The 24204-nt window shown below is 31.1% G+C and overlaps 1 protein-coding gene across 4 annotated transcripts in view; it reads right to left on the reverse strand.

Annotated features, from left to right (window-relative positions):
* Positions 1-12698: 12698 nt before the first annotated feature.
* LOC130447815 (uncharacterized) overlaps positions 12699-24204 on the reverse strand; it is a 48758-nt gene continuing 37252 nt past the window's right edge. For 2 of the 4 annotated variants that reach the window (XM_056784845.1, XM_056784846.1), the window contains exon 3: positions 12699-13664. In XM_056784845.1, coding sequence (XP_056640823.1) covers positions 13465-13664 — 200 coding nt within the window. In that variant the 3' untranslated portion in view covers positions 12699-13464. Of the gene's footprint in view, positions 13692-24204 lie in introns of all 4 variants that reach the window. The other 2 variants (XM_056784843.1, XM_056784844.1) reach the window with 1 other exon arrangement.

The raw sequence follows: 24204 nt of genomic DNA on the forward strand, positions 1-24204 counted from the left end.
TCTTATATTTTCTTTTGTTCCATCTACATCTTCTTACCCTATTTATTTGCAGTCTTATTCATATTCGTTATCCAATCCTCTCAACATATAAACTGCTTCGGCCTCTTCGCATGCTATAACAACTTGGTCGTCCGCAAAAAATATAGTTGTTAAGCACTTATCCTCTATATCAATGCCCATTCTCGCAATGTTAGTTCTCCAACTAGTCAGGGTTTCCTGAATGTTTATTTTAAATAATGTTGGTGATAGACTGCACTCTTGTCTCAAACCTTTGGAATGCGAGAATGGTTTTGATATGGTACTTCCTAGTATCTTTTGACTTTCTTTATATGTTCTGAATAGGTCAAACATGAACATTAGTGAGGTCAGATTTCATCAATATATCAAACAGCGTTTTCAACAGTATCGTGTTGTAGACCTTTTTGAGATCAAATACTGGTTGAGTGACTAAATTTCTGGCTAGTTGCGCTAGTATTTGCTGTAAAACGAATGTATTATCAATATATGAGCGTCTCAAACGAAATCCGTTCTACTGTTCTGATTCTAATGAATTTTTCTCAATTATATCTTTCAATACTTTGCCTTACAACCTCCCTTTTGCGCTAGTTACACTGATTGGGATTGCGTCCCCTTTCAACAAGCAATTATTGATAAGATTTGTTATCATTTCGTGTAATTTTTTCGATTCATGTTCACCAGCTCAATGGTTCTGCTGACATTTCATTTTTTGACAGTTGTAAGCTTTTCGAATTTCGTCTACTGTTAGCTCAACTCAAAAGTATCGTTCGAAAGTATAGCTGAGGAATATGGCTTCTCCAAAAGAAACTTCCTAGACATTATTCCGAGATTTATGTTGGTATATTTTGTTTGTGAGATTTTTATCAAACACTTTCATCATTTGAACGCCTTTTTTGGAGCTATGTTTTACCAAAGAATTTAACTTCAACCCTATTGCTGTTATCAATTGTAACAGTAACCAATGAAGGTTCTATCATTTCAATGTATAGTTAAGGAATAAAACATTGGGATGATTTAAATTCAAATTCATATAATACGTATTTAAGTTTTGTAATATTAGGTTCCTCGCCAACCTATTTAATAATGAATATATTGACAAAAACAAATATAATTTAATTGCAGTAGCATCGAAAAATTATATTATTGTGAAGAAAGTTCGAAAAATCCTGTGCACATAAATGTTTCCAAGCGACTTAATCACATAAACCAACAGTTATCATTCGAGCGGAAAACCATTACAAGATTAGTATCGGATTTGAAACAAATGGAAAGATATAAATCAGCTAACTTTAGTTCAATATATGGAGTCAATGAAACGAAATGACTCGACCTACATTTTTCGTTACATATCTTTCTATTTATCCTTAAAATCATCACTGCTGGATGATTCCATTAACTTTGATTGCAATAGTCATACCTAATTGCACTGAATGTTTAAAATGCACAGCAGGACCATGATAATATACTTTCGTCATAGAGAATTATATATTCTAATCACGTCATCCAGCATAATCTCTACTTCACCTGATAATTACCTCATAATTACTTTGAGAACGTAGCCAAAAATTTATTAAATTCTATAACTCCTTCTCGTGATCCGCTTTCATATCTCCCTAATGCTAATGCTGACTTACACAGTTTATTCTTTTTGCCCGTAGTTCTAGCAGATGAATACTCATCTGGAATTGATGGACTCTCATTAAAAATGTTTTGGAGTCTGCCCGATAGCACATTAAATCACCTCACCACTTTAATTAACGTTTCGTTTCAAAATGGTACTTCACCCAATCGCCTTAAGACGACTATAATGATATCTCTGCATAAAGGAGGAGATAAGAATCAAGCTTCGAATAATCGCCCAATTGCACTCCTTCCCACGCTATGTAAGATCATAGAAAGATTGGTCAAAAAGAGGCTTTTATCATTTCTGTTTAAATATAAAATACTTACTACTCTATTCTCCCTTAAATAATTTCTACTCCAGCCTAAGTAGCCATCACTTCACTTAAACAATTTTTTGTTATTTTTTTGAGGCTTTCGATTGTTTTAATCAAAATATTTCAATTTCAATCTCGCATGGTTCAAGTCATAACTTACCAATAGAAGTCTGTAAGGGATGATACAACGATGTCTTCTTGCAAACCAATAGAATGTGGAGTGCTCCAAGGGTCAGTACTAGGCATTATTTTGTTTCTTCTGTTCATAGACGACATCACTTATTTAGACATCAGTGGTAGAATGTCTGTTTTGCAGCTCTGATATCACGGCACTTCATAGGACCAAACTTAGTGACCTAATCACCCTTAAATCATGGTGCGATTCCAATTTCCTGTGTCTCGACGTTTGAAAACATGAAGTTCTATCATATAAAAGTATATTGCAACCTTTTTTATTAAATAACACCACCATTGACGTCGTTGAATTTGTAAAATTCTTAGGGCAGGTTGTGGACAATTCCTTGAAATGAGATTTACATATTGCCGCCTTATCTAAAAATTAAGTATCTCTTGTTTTGCGCTGGAATCAGTTTCCAAAGAACTGAACTTATCCACCTCCTTAACAGTTTATTATGCCCTTATTAAGTCGCATCTCCGATTTACCTTCGTAAGCACGCTCCTTCAATTTCAGAAAGATCGTTGTACGGCTATCCACTTAGGAATGTGGAGCACGACCTACTCCACGTTCAGAATTAGTTAAGTGCTCAATATTTTACAATGCAAAAAAATGCATAATCAGTTGCCAATTGTAATCAGTATTAACTTTTTCTGCATGTCGCAATAATTTGGAGGCGTATTTACTGGAAAGTGCCTTCTAAACTGTAACCGACTTCTATTCTAATAATAATAATATTTATTTCCGGGCATGCTGCATACTGGTTTAATTTTGTTATTATTTTGTTAATTATTGTGTTTTTTTTCCTCTGAATTGAGAATTTATTTTATTAGTATCTTTATTCAGTTATTTTTATGTTTGTTTTTTAGTTTTTACAACCTTTTGTCTAAAAATTGTAACAATTTTTTGACAATAATGAATTCCCTCTCTCCCATTGTTTACTATTACTTCAAGAGTACTCACATGAAGATGAAAACTTGGTTTTTGAAACACGAGTAAGACAGCGTTGATGTAATATTTTGCAAAGTGGATCTCTAGTTATTTGCTTCCAGTTTTCCAGTTGATTCTTGAACAAAAACTCTGTTTACAAGGATTTCACAATATGCAAATGTTAAAGATAGAGGACTAAATATACTCCAGGTCAACATTATTCTACTTATTCAATGATGTTTTGAGTAATCACAAATGATGAATAATTCAGGTAACTGTTTCTAAACAGGGTGTTTCTAAATTCATGAGGTGACTGTTCGTATGAAATTAGGATGGATCTTTCTCATAACAAAATTTAGCCCAACCGTTTTTGAGGTATCACCCTTAAAAGGTGGTGATTAAATTTTTTCCATTAGCTGCCGAAAAAAAATGAAAAACACAATTTATAATTTTTTCAATAAATTGAGTGGAAAACGGTAAAGATTTAAAATGTAGTACGGTCCATAATAAATGCTTGTGTGTCATGGATTCCTGTACACGTGCAAACATTTGAAGTGTATTCCTTATGGTGTCACACTATTTGAATACTATGGGTGTCATGTAGACTAAAGATATAAGGTTGCTAATTTCACCCTCATATAATGTAACAGGAATATTCCAAAAATACCCGTAGTTAGTCCTTTGCGAAGTTTCTAGCTTTAGTGAAATTATAGATAAAGAAATGAAAACTGAATTTATGTCATCATATTTTAAGGATAATATCTCGAAAAGGGTTGGGCTCAAGAATTTTGTTATAAGAAAGACGCATCTACGTATGAAAATCAGTAATGGCCATCTTAGGAATATAAATATTATTTCTGAATCTCTTCTTCATTTATTTGTTTTCATTATAACATGAAAGGTTCTGAGTATTTATTTGAATTATATTTTACTTACTTATAACTAATTCTATTGAATTTTTTTAATGTAATGATTTGTTATCAGTTCAACCTAGTTTTAACAATATACATATTTATTTATATCCGAAATCTTCATCTGTCTTGGCTAGTAGATGGCGTCTATTGAGACTATGAGAGTATTAATTTTAGGTCTCTTCTGTTTCAAAATTAAATTTTTTTATTTTTTAATATTTTTTAAAAGATGGATAAAAATTGACATTTCGATTTTTCTTAAGTTTTTATCAAAATATGATATTGACACTGACAATTTGCATATTTATATTGATCTATAGACTATATATATATGACATATACATGTTACTGGAAGAATTTCACTATAATTGCTTATTTATTCTATATGCCTTGTAAACATCCAAATTTGAGGGAATGTGGCAATATAATTAATATTTTCACTAGAAGAAACTAACCGAAATTGATTGGTTCAAATGATGTTGGTTCATAATTACAAAGATCTACTTAATTAGAAGGATCGATCTTATGATTTTGAGAACATAATTTATAATAGAAATTTAGAGAGAGCTTTAATGAACAATTTAATGCTAAGTTTCAAAATCGTTATTTGATATTCAATATGTGAGTAAACTTTTCTCCATATTTTTCTGTTTGGAAGTGGTCATTCTCAATATTTATTGCAAATCGTATTTCTTTTATACCATCCCTTAGTACTAAGTTGGTTTGATAAATGTAAATATTTTTGTTCTGTTAAAAAATTTCAGTGAGAATACGATATTTAATGAATTGAGAGATGCTCATTTCATCCCCTTAAATTGTTACAGTAACATAGAAAAAGTACCGATGGTGTGGCATGTATACTGATATTTTAAAAATTGTATCTCTATTCGAATAAAATAAAATTAGAACGGAATTTTAATCACTACCTAGGACATTTTTCCATTGAAAAGATTCATCTTAATATCAGCCAGAAAAGCAATTGTTATCTGTGGAATAGTAGCAAAACATGATTAAATTAAAGTCAGCCTATACTTTCGACACTTTTATAGTTGATCTGTTTGTAATATAAAGAATGGCGAATGCGACAATTTCAAAATTGGTGGATGCGTTCATTGATCTTGATCTCTAGTCAGCATATAGAACTATTGATGTAAATAGATTTCATGACATATTTATTTGAACAATTTGAATTGTTCAGCAAGGCATTAAATTTGTTATTATCAGTATTAGACAATTCTTGTGTACGAATGCCGATTATTGTAGTCTAGCTTAGCTTTACGGTTTTACTTATAAAGAGAGTTTTGATTCATAACATATAATTTGACCTTATTTACATTGCTGGAGGATTTTATTTTCTAAAAGTGCTGATTATTCTACATTTTTCTCACAACTTATTGCCATGATTTCGTTTTTATAGCTACATCTGCATTATTTAAATAGCCGAAGTTAAAATTATATATCAGCAACAATAAATGCTTTCACTTCTTAAAATCGTAATCATTTATTAATGTGTTTATTGAAAGTTCTAATTAATCGTCAATCTAAGAGAGAATTGAGATATGATGATGTGCGTAGAAGTTATCAAGGAACGTGTGATAACTTTAATAATGTACATGCTAACAAAAATCCGATAACAAATCTCTAAATAGTAATTTTATGGAAAATTTTGTTCAAAATGACGTCGTAAAAGATTTATCTAAATCAGAACATACAAAAATTGGAATTCTATTCATTCAGAATTCAATCCAAATAGAATGAGATTGGTTCGAAACTAGTAACAGAAAGATTTCGATAGAAGTGCATTATTTGCTTACATGTCACAATGTCGCAATTTTTCAAATGTTCTGAAGATACTGCTCACGTTGAAATTATCGTATGGATGGATGAACTATGAAAGATGATCAAACAATATTTTTTATTGAATGGAACTTACATGGACTCGAGTATTTGAATTTAATTGTAAATAATATAAGTTAGTTGGATTATTATTAGAAATTAACAGTGGAATATACAACCATATTGAAAGGATATTCATTTTGAATTGATTAATTGAACGACTTGTATTCCAAATTAACGTAGAATCTCCTGTTATTCATCACTGAAATTAGACAGAAAGATTACCGTTATTTTCCTTCGGACTCGGTTAATAGCGGTTTGTAATTTATTTCTTTTTCAACTGAAATAAACAAATTACTCGAAATGCTATTATAATTATTCATGAGTTAAGCGTTTGTGCCAGAGCTCCGAAAAGCAATTTACACGGAATTCTAATGTCATGGTTGTAAGAGCGTCAATTGTTTAGCCGCAGAAGACAAATGTTTGTTTGATGCTTTGTTGTTGGTCGTATAATTACAAAAAAGTCTCGTCGTTTTCGGTAACGAGGGTTTTAAACTATGATTGCTCAGGCTATCGACATTAGTTTCTTGTGATTTATTCATTTTAGATATTGTAGATGAAGTAATGAGCAAGATCAGGAGATTTTATCATGTGAATTTCCTAATTAATCCTGTCTGTCATGTGTTCACATTGGCAGAACAAATCATAAACTATAAATTCGTATACAACTTCCAATTAGTTAGAAATGTTTCTCAATCTGTGAAAAATTACAAGACGACTCCAACCAAGTTGGTTTCGTTGCAGAGAATAATTATTGTTCTATCAAAATCATCTTATCTGTGATGTGTTTAAACTATAGCGTTGCTACTACAGTATGTTATTTGATATAATAACAAATTAAATAATTAATTAATTAATTAATTAATAATTAAAAATAAAAAAGCTGGAGGAAGTTTCATTTCTGTTCATTGCATATACAGTTTAGGCCTTAAAATGATTGAGTTTCTTTATAAATGATGAAGGTTTGTTTGTGTGCAAGCCCATATAATTCTCAAGATGTTGTTTTAACCATTTTACATATTTTAATATGTGAATTCTCCAATTAGTCCAGTCATTCGTATTTAAATTATTGAGAAATGTTTCTAAATCTGTGAAAAATTACTAATTTCAATCAAAATTTGTTTTTGAGAAAAAAATTATTACAATTTGTAGACAAAAGGTTGTAAAACTGAGAAACAAACATAAAAATAACTAAATAAAGATACGAATAAAATTTCAATATATAGAAGAAAACCACAATGAGTAACAAAATTATAAGTAATAGTAATAGGTAATAATTTGTATATAAGTCCATAACAAAATTAAACCAGTGTGCAGCAAGTCGGGAATTAAATATTATTATTAGAATAGAAGTCGATTACAGAGTAGAAGGCACTTTTCAGTAAATATGCGGAGAGTGCCGTAAATTATTGCGGAAAGCGGGATTATTATTACTTCATCAAACCTTTTTATCCTTGATATGTTTAAGTTCCAGTGTTGCTGCTAGTGTACGTTATTCTATATAATTACAAATGCACAGCATGGCTTCTTTTCAAAACAATGTATTGAAATCATACCTAAAGAGAACCGTATCATGATATCTCCTACGAAGCTTGAAATATTGAATTAAGAAATTACAACTTAACTTAAAATAAAAAGGCTGGAGGAAGTTTCACTTGTGTTCATTGCACTTAAAATTCAAGCCTTAAAATGATAAAATTTTTACAAATGATAATAGTATATTATATTATAAGGATTAAAAGTGCATATTTTTTTACGAGCAATATTTGCAGTTCCGAGGCGAGTTAGTACTTTAGTTTCAAATGAAACCAAACGGTCAGAGGATCAAACGGAAATTATTCTCTGGACCGTTAATCTTCAAATACCATTTCAGTATTGCGTGAACTTTTTGGTAGGTTTTCGATTAAGTTGAAACAAACCTATGATTGTGATATATTTTAAACGTATCAAAATGTGGTATCTGTTGAAAAAGTAGATAGAAATTGACATCAAAATCATCTTTCAGTTATGCGAAAGTTTTTCTGCGTTAAGTTTTAAATTTTCTTCTTCATTTGCGAAGTCACTTAGTCAGAACAACGGATTGAATCCTCAGGTACTACTGCTCTAACTGTTTTCAAGAATCATAGATTATTTTGTAAACTACAAATACCAATTCGCACAATGCATTTGTTGATAAAATTTCTAGACTTCACTAAAGCAAAAAGTATTCACACCCAGCTTTGTATTATGATCCACGGATAGACTATTAACATTAAATAGTGAGTTTTATTTGAAAGAATAGAGAGTTTTCATGCGAAAGTATATATTGAAATCCTAATATGTGGTGAGTTATCCTAGCTAGAAAACTTATCAGTTCCTATTTCCTAAATAATTTTCTAAAGGGCGATTCAATTTTATTGTGAAGTCTATTGTATTGAGGGATATGTCATTGCCAACCGCATTTCTCATGAAAAACTGTTCAACGGAACTCAAATAGACTATTAAATGAGATTTTCTCGAGTGAAGCTTAGCAGTAAATAAGTTGTTTTGGTACGCATTTGAATATGCACACGAATGAGGTATCCCCAAGAAGAATCTTTTGATTCGAGGAGTCAGAAAGATAATTTATTCATTATTTTAAGAGGACGCACTAGATGTAGTACGGTATCTATCAACGGAATATCGATCATTTTTGCCGTTTTTCTGTTTGTTGTTTGAATACTGCGTTTTAAATGCGTTAATATGGCTTATTCACATCCTGAAGCTGAAGGTTAGCTCATTTCATAATTATGAGGAGTTTATTATTAGCGAAAAAGGAAAAAAATCACAACGATCTTTCGTCCCAATCAAATTATAACAGATGAAAACAATTAAGTCAAAATAGCACATTAAAAAAAATTTTAGTCGATAAACCAGGTTTTTCAAACAGTTTACTAGGGTATTTGAACATTTTTCTCACTAAACAGTTTAAAACCAAGAATATAATGACAAAATACGTATTATAGAACATCTATTCCAGCAGGAGAGAAATTAACATTTTCTTTTAACTAGAGATACGCTCATAACTTCTTAGTACCTTTTTCTAGCTAACGAAAAAATAGTTGATATCAGAAATAGTACCAGATATTCCAGATTGTCAAAATTTCATTCATTTCTTGCTATGTATTTTTTTCCTCATTTTATTCTGATACAAACTCCATATTCTTTCGATATTTTATTTTTTTTTCAATTTGTTGTTGTTCTTTTTCACGTATACTCCTGCCTCAACTACTTCTAGTGACATTTGTGTCAAAAAGATTAATTTGTCAGGATTGAACACTTACAAGCAGAAGCCTAACTAGGATGTAATGCCAAGAAAACCGAATCATGTTAAGGCCGAATTCATGTGAAGCATGCGCAAATCAAGATCGTGAAAATAGCTGAACAATGGCAGAAAGATAACAAAAAAAGGAAAGGGACCACTTATTAGGGATCCTGCCAAAACGAGGATAGGAAGGATCTCGAGTAGCTTTAACAAGTAAATTCACTATTCAAGATTATTTATTTGAGTCATAATAAGTTGACTAAGAATTTGCGAATAGCGCACGCCTATCGCGAACGTCAAAAATAGAGAAAAACAAAACAGTGAAGTGCATGGTTAATCTGAAGAAAAGAAGAGAATCGACAGACACTTCCACTGAATCTATAGAGGTAGCCAGAGAAATGAGTAGGAGATAACACTAACGGGAAGTGGATGGAAAGTCTCCAGGAATGCATCGCTGCAGGGAGTTATTTTTGGAGAAGCGGTCTTACACTAGATATTACTGGTTAGTCAACTCCTTCCTTAACATATGCTCCACGATTTTACTTTGGTCACTTCAGTGTACTTTGTTTTTCACCAATATACGACTAATAGTTCACAGGATACAGCTCAATGCAATCTTACATGGCTCCCTTGTATATATGTATATATATATATATATATATATATATATATATATATATATATATATATATATATATTGAATTGATCAGAAATCTAAAAGCAGGTAGGTACATAATGAAAATTTATAATTTATTGAGATTAGTTTTACTAAAAATAATAATTAAACTAAAGGCAGAAAATCGATAAAAAAAATAAAAGAAATTGAATTGATATTTGCAAGTTAATTAATTATAGTTATTTTATATATAAGGAATTATTTATTAAAAATGATATATTCTAAAAGGATTGCATATGTACAAATCATAATTTGTATCATAGAATAATGTTATGGAAGATTGATTTTTTTTTAAAAAAATATTTGAAACTGTTGCCAAAATGACCCATAATAGTGAAAATTCATAAACTATTAATGAAATAAAAGTTTATTTAAAAACATAAATATAAGAACTGACAAGTGTTTGAAAAGTGAAGAACATTGTGAGGAGACAAGAGCAAAAGTCTAGTCAGTCATATTATATGGTTGCTAAAGAAAAAAAAAGGGGGATCATTATTTGGAAAAAGAGTATCAGCAGAAAAGAGAATGGGAAGTGCAAAGTTATAAGAAATAGAAGTTAAATTTGAATCAAAATACAAAATAATTGCGAATTATTAAAGATGAATGGAAGATAAATATCTGGACTGAAGAAAATCCAATGAGTTGAAGATTTGTTACTAATCCAATGAGTTGAAGATTTGTTACTGACAATTCACAGAAGTAAATGCAAGTTTTAGATCTGATATTGCAAGATATTATTATCTCAGGTCAGTTCCTTCACGTATTATTGGCCAATAATAATAATAGTAACAATATAAAATAATTTATAAAAAAAAAGGAATATTACCTATACTTACGTTGACAATGGATAAAATTCCTTATTTGTGAGGTTAAGATTCCTTTTCCGTAGAAATAATATGAATTGTGTAGTATAATTAAATTTTGTTCAATGTATCATATGTAATCCTTCCACAGAAATATAACTTCTTGATTATATCATATAAAATTGACATAATTTTTTAGTATTTTCCTTATATTGTACATCTAAATAATAGAATATTCATCTGAGTCGATTTATAACAGAGAACTGTGTAGAATTATCAAATTAGAGGAACGGCTAACTTCAGGTTAGACTCATAGGCGTACTCAACTACATTTTATTAAACTTTATTTGAATTAAAAATAATACAATTAACTTTTAACTATATATATATAAATATATATGAGAAATGCGTTTTTATATTCGAAAAGCTAATCCCACAGAGATCTAGATATATTGAACACTCCCCTAACGCATAATATCTACATTCAATTTCCTAAATATTGAATGTCATATAAATTATATCGTCAATCTACTCACTTTCCCATAAGAGAACAAAAGCTCACGTTGTAAAATACAGTACACAGCATGGTTTCTTCGAACCGTATCTTTTGTGAGAATTCAACTGGATCGCGGAGGTTCCCAAGAGATGTTTCGCTCAATCCGGTTCTCAACCCGGTTTCATAGTTCTACTTTTTTTTTATTTTCCTAATATTATTATAGAAACTTTGAGATATCACAATAGGAGAATCAGAAGTATTGAAAATCAGTGGAAATTATATTTTTTTGCATAGTGTTTGTTGACATCCGGTTTTCCATTTCTTTTATACGAGGGCTGCAACTTAGGTTTTGAGACATAGCAACACCGATGTGAATATGTCAAATCTGACATTGCCATCATAAAGTTTGATAATTTTAGTGGTGAGCAACACAAATACTTGAAACATTCATCTTGGTCAAAAAATGGAATTCAATCGCGAACATTTTCATTCGATGATTCTATTGAATCCTTTGAGGCCGAGAGGCGTATTATTACGCTTGAGGTTATGTATATATAAAAAAAACTTATTATTTTGGAGAAATTAATTTTCTTGGAAAAGTAATATAACCACGTGATCCAGCGTTGAACAATATATAAGCATCATGAGTTGCAAATCAAAAAAAATGCAAAGTAAAAAATTTTTGGGGCTTGAAAATTGTATAATATTTTCGGCACCTGCTTGACATCATGCATTTTATTGAGATTTGTAAATTTGTACTTTGTAACAAATTAATTGAGCTGAGTTTACGAGTGAAAATTTAGCTATATTTCAAAAATTTCCCCTTTCGCTATGTATATATATTTTTTTAATGGTAAAAACATCTGATATGAACCCTCTGTGATAGAATGGAATCATAAAATTTATGATTTTCCAAAAAAAAGTATCCAGATCCTGGAGCCTCATTTTGGTGTCTATTATCCAGGGCTGAAAAGGTTGACTTTGGATGTAGAGTAAACGGTGTGTCAATCAATGCTCGAAAAACAGCTTGTACCAAGAAATGCCGAAAAAATTAAATCGCGGTGTCTATAAGATCAAGACACGGATCTGCACACATGAGTCTGAGGATAAACAACAAAATTCAACAAAAGTTGTTTGCGCACGAAGCACTTCGAAGTCTTTTTTCAAATTGAGGGATCGTCCGCCCAATAGTCCTTGCTTATCATTAAAAGATTTCCTTTCATTCCTTCAGATGAAAAATAAATCGCGAGATCAACGATTTTCTACATCTGAAGATGGTGTTGATTATTTCAAATCACATGCTTTGGAGGTGACTAAATCGGAATGAAAAAAATGCTTCCAACAATTGGTTTAAACGCATCCTAAAGTGAATCGATCTTACAGGAGAATATTTTGGAAAACAATTAAGCCATCTCAAAAATTAAGTAGCATCCCTCGTATCTATCCACTTTTTCTTCCGCTACTTTCCATGGGACTAATCCTATATGTTGTTTGAAATATATCGGACTAACTAAATTATTTCTATTTATCATTTAGTTGAACGATGAGCTGGGAGAAGAGAAAAAAACACAAGTTTAGGCCAATTAATATATTTAATATTGACAGAATTGTGAATGTTGTACCCTTTCCACACATATAGAAATGATATATATATTTTATAACACTATCCAATGGTATATATGTTAATTTCCATTTTATCACATCTATACATAGATACATAATTACATGATAATTTTTTAATTTAGTTTGAATCAGGCATGCAAGCCCACTGTAGATGTGGCTGGAAAAACCTACAGTGGGTGTGCAGCTAATCCAGGATATACAAGAAGTATCAAGTAATTTGACAAAGTTATATAAGTCAATAATATAATAACAGTAGATATAGGAGTTACTTTGCATTGATAAAGTTATTCAGAATTTGTCGTATTCAATGATATTCTTGGATATGTCTTATATATCCTTCAAAATTCAACCACTTCTCCATCGATTTTAAAATTTAAATGACAACTTCAACTGAATACACAAAGATAGTTTCACAATAAATGCATTGGAGCTATTGTTTCTTGGATTTCAGAGAAACATAAGATATTTGCTAGTATGGGACTTGTATGTTGTCTTAAAGGTTAACAAATAAGTGCATGAACCAATTTCGCGCAGTGGTCGGGATCAAAAGTTTCAAACATAGCCTCTGATAATACAAAAATCAGTCCTTTCTAAAAACAATATCGTCAAAAAGGTACACTTGGAACTTCTGATCCTTATCTTTGGCATCCTAGATCGGTAACGAGACTTTAAACTTAAATAAATGAAAGTTCAATTTAATTGACCGGAAATAATTGTTAGTGTGCAGTTAATATTTGTCCCGTTATCGTTCCATACTTAGGGAATATCATTTGTTTCTGCTTAACCCCATTTTTGGAACAATCCCACCCGCTGGCATCTGCAGTTTGATCCCCATAAGTTACATCTGCAGGAGCTATTGTAGCAGCAGTCGTTGGGACGATAGTCACAATTTCCTCCTCTTCTGATACATGCTCGTCTGAAAAGGTAAATTAAGGAGGAACGTCTGGAATGAAAATTAGAAAGCACTTTACAACCACTTATTCGAATTATTCAAATAGCTCCAGTGTTTTAGATACATATTTTTCAACTACTGGTTATCGCTTGAAGTTACTGAGAAGTTTGTTAATATCTACGCGTTGTAAAGCATAAAAAAACTTGTTTTGTGAAAAGACCGAAAATTCTGAATTTTTGATTTGGATTTTAGAGGTAGAACAGCTTTGCTACACAACTATGTGAAATTGACTAATATAAAGTGAACTCAGACTTAATCTATCGTTTTGATTAGAATTTAGATTTATTGTCATATATTTTCAATAGTTTGCATGAAATGACGGAAAAGACGGAAGAAAAAGAATCGTGCTCAATACTAGTCAACTATTTATTATGTTCTACTATTCAAATAATTTTTTATCCTTGTCCATTTAAATTTTCAAGAAATTATATAGTTATAGATCGATAAAAAAATATAGGGATCAATCAACCAACAAACAAAATCACACCATATCTTCATATCAAATTTCCCCATTTATTTGGACCACTGGAAAAAGTCCGTTCTGAAAATATTTCTTTTGCTCTATAATTATTTTCAAGAGTTTTACATAGTTATACAATGTGTCTCTTCAAGTTCGTTGCATATCCATAACTTGGATATCACGATTGCAAAAAGGTTCTGCATTGACCCTAAATTGCACAACTATCAGATTTTTCAATGTTTTAATCAACCTAAAAAATTAGAATTACATAAAAAATTGATTTCCTTTGCAGACCCTATCATGGCGGTCCAACTTGCTGTGAAAGATAATCACATTAGAGTACACACCTTTACAGACAATGCAGCGGATCTATAAAACATTACCACTGAATCAAAACTGGAAAGCTACAAGGCACTCAGTAAGCTGGCTTTAGATCTATGGACAAAAGGGACTTAAGGGTAATGAAATTGCCGACGATCTATTCAAGCTTGGAACTACTGGCAGGGCTTGAACCCGCAGTGGGATCTCTATTCGTGGATTAAGGAACACTTCAAGCTACAAAAAAGAAAAAAAAGGAGAAATGAATTCAATCCTGTTTCTGCAGAAAAGCTTAAACTTTTATATGTGAGCCATGAGCTAGAGGAGGGGCCACTCAAAGGACTTAAGGAATTTATTAAGTCAACTGTCACCAAGAAAGCTTACATATTTTTAGATTATCGAAAAATCAGTGATGAAATTATAAAATGATTTGAAATATTCACCTAATCTTTACAGTTATCTGTATATTTGATAAAGATTTTGTACATTGTCGTCTTACTGCATTTATCCATAAATGTAACGTAATGTATCGGTAGATAATTGAGCTCCGTTCTTGGATTAGCTCATACTTTCTTGTACAAAAGATCAAAAATAAAGTTGTTATGACAGTCAATGACATAGACTGACCATAAAATAGATATTTTGATCGTTTTGAATTTATCCGAATTATATATTTGTAGCTATTTCTCTTCAGATTTATTTCATCCAAACAAGGGAATTTACTGAATTATATTGAATGAAAACATGAACTAAAGTGCTTGAGCTATTTACACCAATTACAACGTGTACTCTACTATTACAAGAACCAGTAATTGTACGCAAATACAATAATGAAATGTTAATATTGAACTCATAAGAGTTATTAGCATCTAATAGGACAAATTTCTCTTAATTTCATATCATTCTTTTCCAAATTTTCACAAAAACATTTTTTGTTAAATTGTCTTTTTTTTAAGATTACATGGCAGTTCAATGACCCATTTTCAATGAAACAGTATGTGTGTGTGTGGAAAAAAATAATTGAGTTTTTGATCTTATCTTCACTGAATAATACCAGGACAATATCTTCACCAACAGCAAAAGTCGATACGAGGAGAATTCCAAGAATTAGAAATCAAATTATGATGTAATACTCATAGTATATTCCCTGTTTACGAATAAGGATTTGGAAAAATGTTAACATGAAAATTTGTTCTCTTTTATTGTTCCATTTTCTTTTAATTTCACAGGATCAAATCTTTACATTTGTTTGTTATTTTATATCACGTGGTTCTTCCGAATTTCGTCCCCGATACTCACATAAAATACTATAAATTTTTCATTAATTCAAGTCCTACTAGGCTATATAATCTATAAGTTGGTGAGTACAAAGCCACACTGCTTTCTCTTGGATTGATATGCTCTATATATAGGATAAGAGCAATATCACCTTTTTTTTTCTAGAATTTTCGAAAATTCTTATTTCTTGCTTCATAAAAAATGAAGCAACTCAACAGCACAGAAATGAAAATTCTCGGGAAAAACACTATTAGACCGAGAAAGAACCGAAAACACCAGACGATTATGCGACATAAACATTTACCTCGAATGACAGGCGATATACTGGTAAAAATAGCAAGGGATAAATCTTCAATTGGAACACGGTCGTCTAGAAAAGGGTGACAATCTAGAGCCAGGATGAAAAAATATATCGGAGAAGGAACAGGTGTTAGACTTATTACGGAAAAAAGAAGAAATACAACGCTGATCATTTCTAAGTATCTTTGTTTCAAATTAGATGTCACATATCTAGTTTTCCAATAATTGTAACTCTGACGACTCTCTTTTTCTCTTTATTTTCCTCTTACTCCTCTTCTTTGCCACCTATAGTTTCAATATTAAAACTTTCTTCAATTAATTTATGATATACATACAAAGAAAAAATTAGATTGTCAATCCATTACAAGATATCAATACTACCATCTTTGACCTCATAGCATTATTTATGCTCAATGTGAAAGGTATGTATCAAGGGAATATATTAAAATATGATATTTTTCATTTATACTATAAAAAAACGGGACATCACTTTATAACATCCCACTTAATGAGCATGAACACGAACAATGTTTTTCATTATCAGTAATAGGTTAGGTATCGTTTTTTGGGATTCTGGGAACTTGAATTTTCATCCCAAATTTTTGATTTTTGCACTTATTGAAAATATTTTCCATTAGAAATCATTCATTTAGTTTCGTATATGAAATTGGAAACAAACATCTAGATATAACTAGAAGGAATTTTTCGAGAATCAAATATAAGAGGATAAAAAATGGAAACAACTAACTTTGTAGAAAAGACGATACTATTATATTACAATGACATAGATATATACTAAATAGACGATATAAAATATATTACGAGGTCTGGCTATTAAATAACGAGACTGGTTACGAAGAGTTTTATTAGAAAAATTATTCTACATTCGAATTCTCCCCTTCCTCCTACTCCCCTACCCTCGCCACACATCTTTCCATAGGTTTTTTCCATTGATCGAGGCAGTACTGGAAGTCATCTTTGGTGAGTGCCTTTAGAAGCTCTGCAATTTTTTGCTTTACCGCATCCAACGGCTCAAATCGTGTTCCTTTTAAAGCAGATTTCTTTCTAACCTTTCAAGGAAATCTGAGCAGACCCGTTGATGCAAAAGATTTTGTTCAGGAGACAGATTTTTTGGCACCAACTTCGCACAAATACTACCATAGTGACGAAAAAGTGTTTTGGGACGTACATAGATAAGAAATCTAGGTACCCAACGCTCTACTCGTTTCTTACCCCACCCGTCTAGGGCGCACATTCTTATTATTTAATAGCCAGACCTCGTATAGCGACTAATGCGCTTCCATGATGATGATGAAGGTTTTAATAAAGGCAATGATAGAGAGCTTATATGAAAGAAGGCTTATCAATTTGCAAAATTTATATAATATATCAATAAAAAACATATCAACTTCGCAGAAGATATTTTTTGTTGACAAACAAGAAATAATGAGATAATAAAAATAGAAAACAATAATACTATTTCGGATGAAAATGGCTTCTATTTCTAACAAAATTTTTCGTTTTCAATAAATAACACTCGAGTGAAACAGCAGATAATGTGATCTGACTTAATCAAAGGAACTACGAGGGCTGCTACTTAAATTTTGAGAAATAGCAGCACTGATGTGAATATGTCAAATCTGACATTTCTATCAGAAAGTTTGGTAATTTTAATGGGAAACGTAATTAGAACGTGGTGTCATACGAATGCTATTTGTGTAGTTTACAGATACTTGATAGAAAACTACGTCTCATGGAAGAAAGTCTGAATTCAAAGTTGTAGATAATGAGAATATCTACAACTTTTGTTTCTGCATTTTTTTCATATAACCTCAAAATTTATGTCAAAAACTCAAAAAACCACTTTTCCACTGAAATTCATTTGATTCGAAATACTCATTTCTTAACTTTATTTTGACTTAGTATCGAAAAACCCCTTTAATTTTCGAAAAAAGTTCCTCTCGTCAAAATATAGGCTTATTCAAAAAAAGTCGGTGATATTTTTGTTCATTGAAATTTATACTTTCTGATGGTCGGGAAAAATATGGTCAATTTTCTCACAAAAGCCAAAAAAAAACGAGAAATAGTTGCATCCGCCTTTTTTGATCATTTTTACAATTTTAGGTTATATATCAAAATTTTAAACTTACCAGAAAAACGTGAAATTCCATGTTAAATCCATGAGCATAAGTAGTTTGAGTCTAAAACTAAAACCTAATACATAATCAAAAATTGTACCTATTGATTACAAAAATTTTTTTTTGAAAAATTCACCATGGTGACAGTATAATTTTTTTTACCATCAGATAGTAAAGATGTCATCGATCAAAAAACTCACCTATTATTTCAAAAAAACTGATTTTTTCACAAGAGAATTTTTGTTTCAGAATCAGAGTACTTTTTCGATATTAAGTCATTTCGAGTCAAATCAATTACAATGTGGTTAGGATATAAAAAGGTATTCTCTCATCAAATTTTATTTGTTTCTTGTAAAAGATGAAAATAAAAAACAAAAACTTGTTTTTTTGAATTTTTCACATAAATTTTGAGGTTATATGGAAAAAGTGTGAATACAGGAGCTGTACATCTTTTCTTTACCTACAACTTTGCCATTAGACTTTTTCCATCAGATTCGTAGAGATTTCCCGAAAATAGAGATAAACCATTTTTTACCTTTAGAAACTCACCCCCTAACCCTTCCCAACCTCAAATGGCCCGTAATAATTTTCTAATTCACTAGGTTTCATCCTACTATAAGTTTTCTCACTTTTTATCATTTTGAGAAGCTTCTACGGGGCCATCCATAAATTACGTCACACAAATTTCAGGACTTTTTAACCCCTCCCCCCCTCCTTGTCACAGGTTGTCACAATTTCAAAACCTCCTCCCCCCTGATGTGACGTCACACATTTTTCAAATTTATCAAATTTATATATTTATTCAAAAATAATCAAAAGAAAACAGTTATTTTTATTATTTTCTTACTTTTATTATATAATCTTTGATAAAATTAACATAAAGAAGTCAAATATTTTAGACAACAGAAAAACAAACGACTAGTTAGGAAGCAAAAAACGACTAATTAAATTTTGCGTGATGAATTTTGAATTTTAACATGTGATGTCACAAAGTTTTTGACCCCCCCCTGCCCCTTGTCACACTATGTTACATTCCGATGATACCCTCCCCCCCATTAACATGTGACGTAATTTATGGATGACCCCTACCTGGTTTACGTTGAGAAGTGCCCTAAAAATATGTATGGAAGTTTAAAATTGAATACTCCTAAATAATGAAAATATGCATTAAATTCCATCTTAAATACAACAACACTGTATACATTATTTCTACACCTGTCTAATGTTTTTGATTCTAATAAGCATGTTTCAGTTTTCATATTTTCGTACAAATACTTTAGTTCGTCATAGTGGTTATATAGCGATTTCTAATTTTTTATTAGTATTAATGAGTTTCGCATTCATAAACACTTGCTCGAAATTTGTTACACACATAATTTCTGTTGTCTATATTTGCTGTTATTTTATGGCAATAGTTGAAACATCATTTGTTAAAGGTATGTCCACAAAACAATGTAAATTTCTTAATAAACAACTAAAACAAATATTTATATAATCTGTAGGTATAAGGCTTAGATTAAAGAACAATTTATCAACAATAAGAACTATTTAGAGCTTTTGGAATATTTTATAAGTGGGAGAAAGTTTGTCAAAATGTATTCGAAATAATTGGTTCATATTTTGGGACATTTGAAGAGATTGTCCAATACCAATTACTAGAGTGGAATAATTTATTGTAAATTCCATGAATTAAAAAGACTAATTTCAGTTACTCGATTTATTTTGTGAAATTTTTCAAATCTGTGATAATATGAGATAAATAACATCATAAACTGATGTGACATACAATTCATTCTAAAAACCAACATAACTAGATATCGAGCACTATTATTTCACCTTATTTATTTATCTAATAATGTAGTTTACATTTTTGATCAATAAGTGACAATTCAAGTTCATTGAAAAGTATTAAGAAGAAGTTTTTTTGGTTTGATTGCCCTAGTTTTTCAGAATCAACGCAATTTTCACTTTCTCAAATAACCGTATTTCTGCGTTTCACATATCTGAAAATATATTTCCTCTTATACCCCTATACTCTGGAAAATTTTCACGACAAACTTGGCGTTGAATGTGATTCAAGTTCTTGTACAAATATTCCTCCCATTCCAATTGCAACTGTGCTGGTCCATTGTTGAAATTGGAAATTAGAATTTCACTCTAAAGCAAAGATAGCTTTGAATAATTGATGGGATATTGTAAGGATGTAATGTGGTTTTGTGACTTATAGACCGACTTCATAATACATTTAGACGAAGGTTCGAATTTAATATTACAATTAAGTCTAGCGAATATAAGGTAGGTAATAGTCAATTTCCCGTTAACAATAGGTACAATCGATTGCACCTTAATTCTTATATAATCATCAGGCGGTGAAAATGCAGAAATTTTTAGGAGCCGGCCTTTTTAGGCTTTTTTGCATTAAACGTACAAACTCTATCCGATACTGGCCTTCGTAACATTGTTGCTCGTTAGCCAGGTTCCATTCACGACCAAACAATATTTAATAATAATGCTTTTATAAAGCAGTTTGAAGAAGGACACTATGGAAGACATTTTTAAATGAATTATAGGGCATTCAGAGATACCTCGTGACAAAATTGAAAAACGTGAATGCCAATGCTGAAAATGTATACAATGATTCTATGAAAAGAATAAGGAACCTCTTATGAATTAAAATTGTGTATCAATCATGTAAACGCTGTAATAATATTTGAATAGTATATTTGAAATTAATTTTCTTTTTATAACGACACATATTCGGAAAGATTGTCATTCTCCTGATAACGTTTTAAAGGAATCTTTACTTGCGAAACCGTTACAAATCGGTTATGGGACTACTTACTTTAATAGCTAATAGTCCTCGGGCCCTCGACCCATTATTTTAAGATAACCAACAAGCTGTAAATTTGTAAATCGCTTGTTTAGGTCAAGACCGAGAACTTTTTCCTTTGCGAAAAACCTCGATTTTGCTCCATTCGCCCCGTAGAGGGCAGTAAACATGTAATTTGGGCGAGTTACCAATAATTAATTACCAACTGGATGATATTTATTTCAAACGGGAGATTATTCAGTATTATTACCTCAAAGAAATTTGTCCGACAAAAATAATGAGCCCCTGTCCGACAGGCTATTTATGTCAGTTTACCACGCTTATATTAATGGATAACCAGCAAGCTGATTTTTTGAGAATTCGAAGGTTAATAAATCAAAAAAGCATGTACTTATATTGTTCAACATATAGCGCGTGCCATAAAGGGAGTCCGACACTTGGAATCTGCGTTTTTAACAACCAATGCATCACTGATTACCAACAGGCTAATTTTTTTACTTCATAATGACATTTGATACCTTGATCAGGACGACAAAAATCATGGGGCATACTCTTTAGATAATTAAAAAACACAATTGCTTTTTTGTCCAGTATAATGGACAAACTGTATATTCATTTTTGGTTTTTTCTCTTGATCTACTTACTTTAAAACATGCTCATACTTGGAAGAGAAGATGCAATCGAGAGTTGAGAAAATTTTACCCTTATTTCATATACTTTCAGCTTCAAAGTATATAACAGGGAAAAAATTAACAAAAAGAAAAAAAATCAAGAAAAAAATGAATTTATATGTTCTTTGTGTCGGACTACGTTTATGGCGCAATATTTTTGTCGGTCAAAGTGATATTCAGTCAGAAAATATGTTTTTCTAATAAACCTTCCCGTTGTCCGACGGTTGGTAATCAGTGATGCATTGGTTGTAGAAAACGAAGGTTCCAAGTGTCGGACTTCCTTTATGGCCCGCGCTATATGCTGAACAATATGAGTACATGCTTTTTTGATTTATTAACCTTCGAATTATCAAAAAATCAATTTGCTGGTTATCCATTAAAATAAGCGTGGTAAACTGACATAATTAGCCTGTCGGACAGGGGCTCATTATTTTTGTCGGACAAATTTCTTTGAGGTAATAATACTGAATAATCTCCCGTTTGAAATAAATATCATCCAGTTTGTAATTAATTATTGGTAACTCGCCCAAATTACATGTTTACTGCCCTCTGCGGTCTTGACCTAGACAAGCGATCTACAAATTTCCGGCTTGTTGGTCATCATCAAAAAATTTAAAGGAACCTAAAATCCCAGTTAGGTTAGGATTATGATACTGGCTGTTAGACGAGTATTGAACGAAATAACATCATTGGAACTTAATCTAATATAGATGCCAGAACTTGATTTCATTGGCCTTTCAAATTGGAAGGTAAAAATAGGATGATAATTTGATTTATTCAATATTGTTTCTTCAATCTAAGCCAAATTCTATATAGATAGTTGGATATTTATTTAGTACGTTATCAGTTAGCAAATGAGTTGTTCAAACTTTTCACATAACAAACTAAAAATTAAAAAAAAATTAAGCCACTTTGTGACAACAGCAATACATGCAAATAAACTACTTATAAAATGCCACCATTATCTTAGAAACCGCTTGCACGATGATTTTGAACTCATATAAGTTTATAAGGTTCATATAATATCCCTAGATTTGTTGGGGTATTTTGATATTGGTCAAATTTGTCTTTTCAAAAAGATCAACCTGTTTTTTTTTAATTTTTGGAATCTCTAGTAAATCCTGATTTTTTTTCATGTGATGTATTCTATACCAACTAATCATATTTCATAGTTATTGCTACTCTCGCAATATCTTTTCCAAAGATACAATAATAGAGAGAAACGGTTATGACTTTTGTTTGAATAAATTATTGATGATGGTTTTTATCAGAAATAACGTGAATCATAGAAAGAGATAATTGATATTTTATTGACATTAGGATATGGTAATAAGTCAACAATAAACCTGTAATATCTTATATACTAACCTTAACAATACGTGGGATGCTACCTAAGTTTTGAGATATGGCAACACTGATGTGAATATGGCAAATCAAATCGAAGTTTGACATTTTTAATCGTGAACGTATTTATAACATTCTTCTTGGTCAAAAAATTGAATTATATCGCATTTACATGTTATAATTTTCTATGATTTTCTACGTGGATTAAACCGACAGCAATGTACCGATCAACTCTCTTCAACTTTTAATCTCGCACCACCGTGTTTCGCTGGTTTTCCGAATTGAATCATGGTCGCACTTCGCTACAGAATGAATTTCGTGGAGGTCATCCAATATCGACTATTGGGCCAGAAAATATCGATGTTTTATCGATATTGCACGATAGTTATGTGACAAACCGTGTTATTGAGGCATAATTGGGAATTAGCTTCACTCGCTTCCAATTAATATTGCATGAACATTTGGCTGTCCAAATATTTGTTTGCTTTGGATACCGTATAATTTGGAAATCACTTAGAAAAAGTCTTGAATCAATTGTTAAAAAAAATGCTGAAAAAATTTCGGTGCTTCAAGAAACGTCTAAGAGATCTTGACAGGAGATGAATCTTAGATCTATGTATATGAAACATAAACTAAAAAGCAATCGACTGTATGGTTCTTTCAATATAAGTCAAATCCAACAAGTTGTTGCGCATTGTTTTGAAATAACTGGACATATGCCACTGTTCCATTAGAGAACGGTAGATTCTAAATGGTACACCAGCATTTGTTCGCCAGAAGTGTCAAAAAATTTAGGGAAACCAATCGCAGAAGACTTATCATTTTCCACCACGACAATGCGAACACTCACACATCAATTCAAACAAAAACATTTTTGAACAGTCAAACCATCGAGTTGATGCGTCTTCTTCGGTACATTCCTTTTTTCGCAATTATTTCATCTTAGTTTTGCAGATCAAAAATGAATTGCGAGGTCAACGTTTTTCTACACATGAATCGGAATGGGAAATAACAATTATTTGAAATGAATCTGTATTGACCTCTATGGAGATGCAAAAAGCCATATTCAAGTATAAATATTTTTATTCCTTTGTCTACCTCGAAACTTCAGTATCTACTATGAGTAAGTTGATATCAAAAATCAGTCAAACAGATAATAATACTG

This window comes from Diorhabda sublineata, chromosome 8 (assembly GCF_026230105.1).
Source record: "Diorhabda sublineata isolate icDioSubl1.1 chromosome 8, icDioSubl1.1, whole genome shotgun sequence".
Lineage (NCBI taxonomy): Eukaryota > Metazoa > Arthropoda > Insecta > Coleoptera > Chrysomelidae > Diorhabda > Diorhabda sublineata.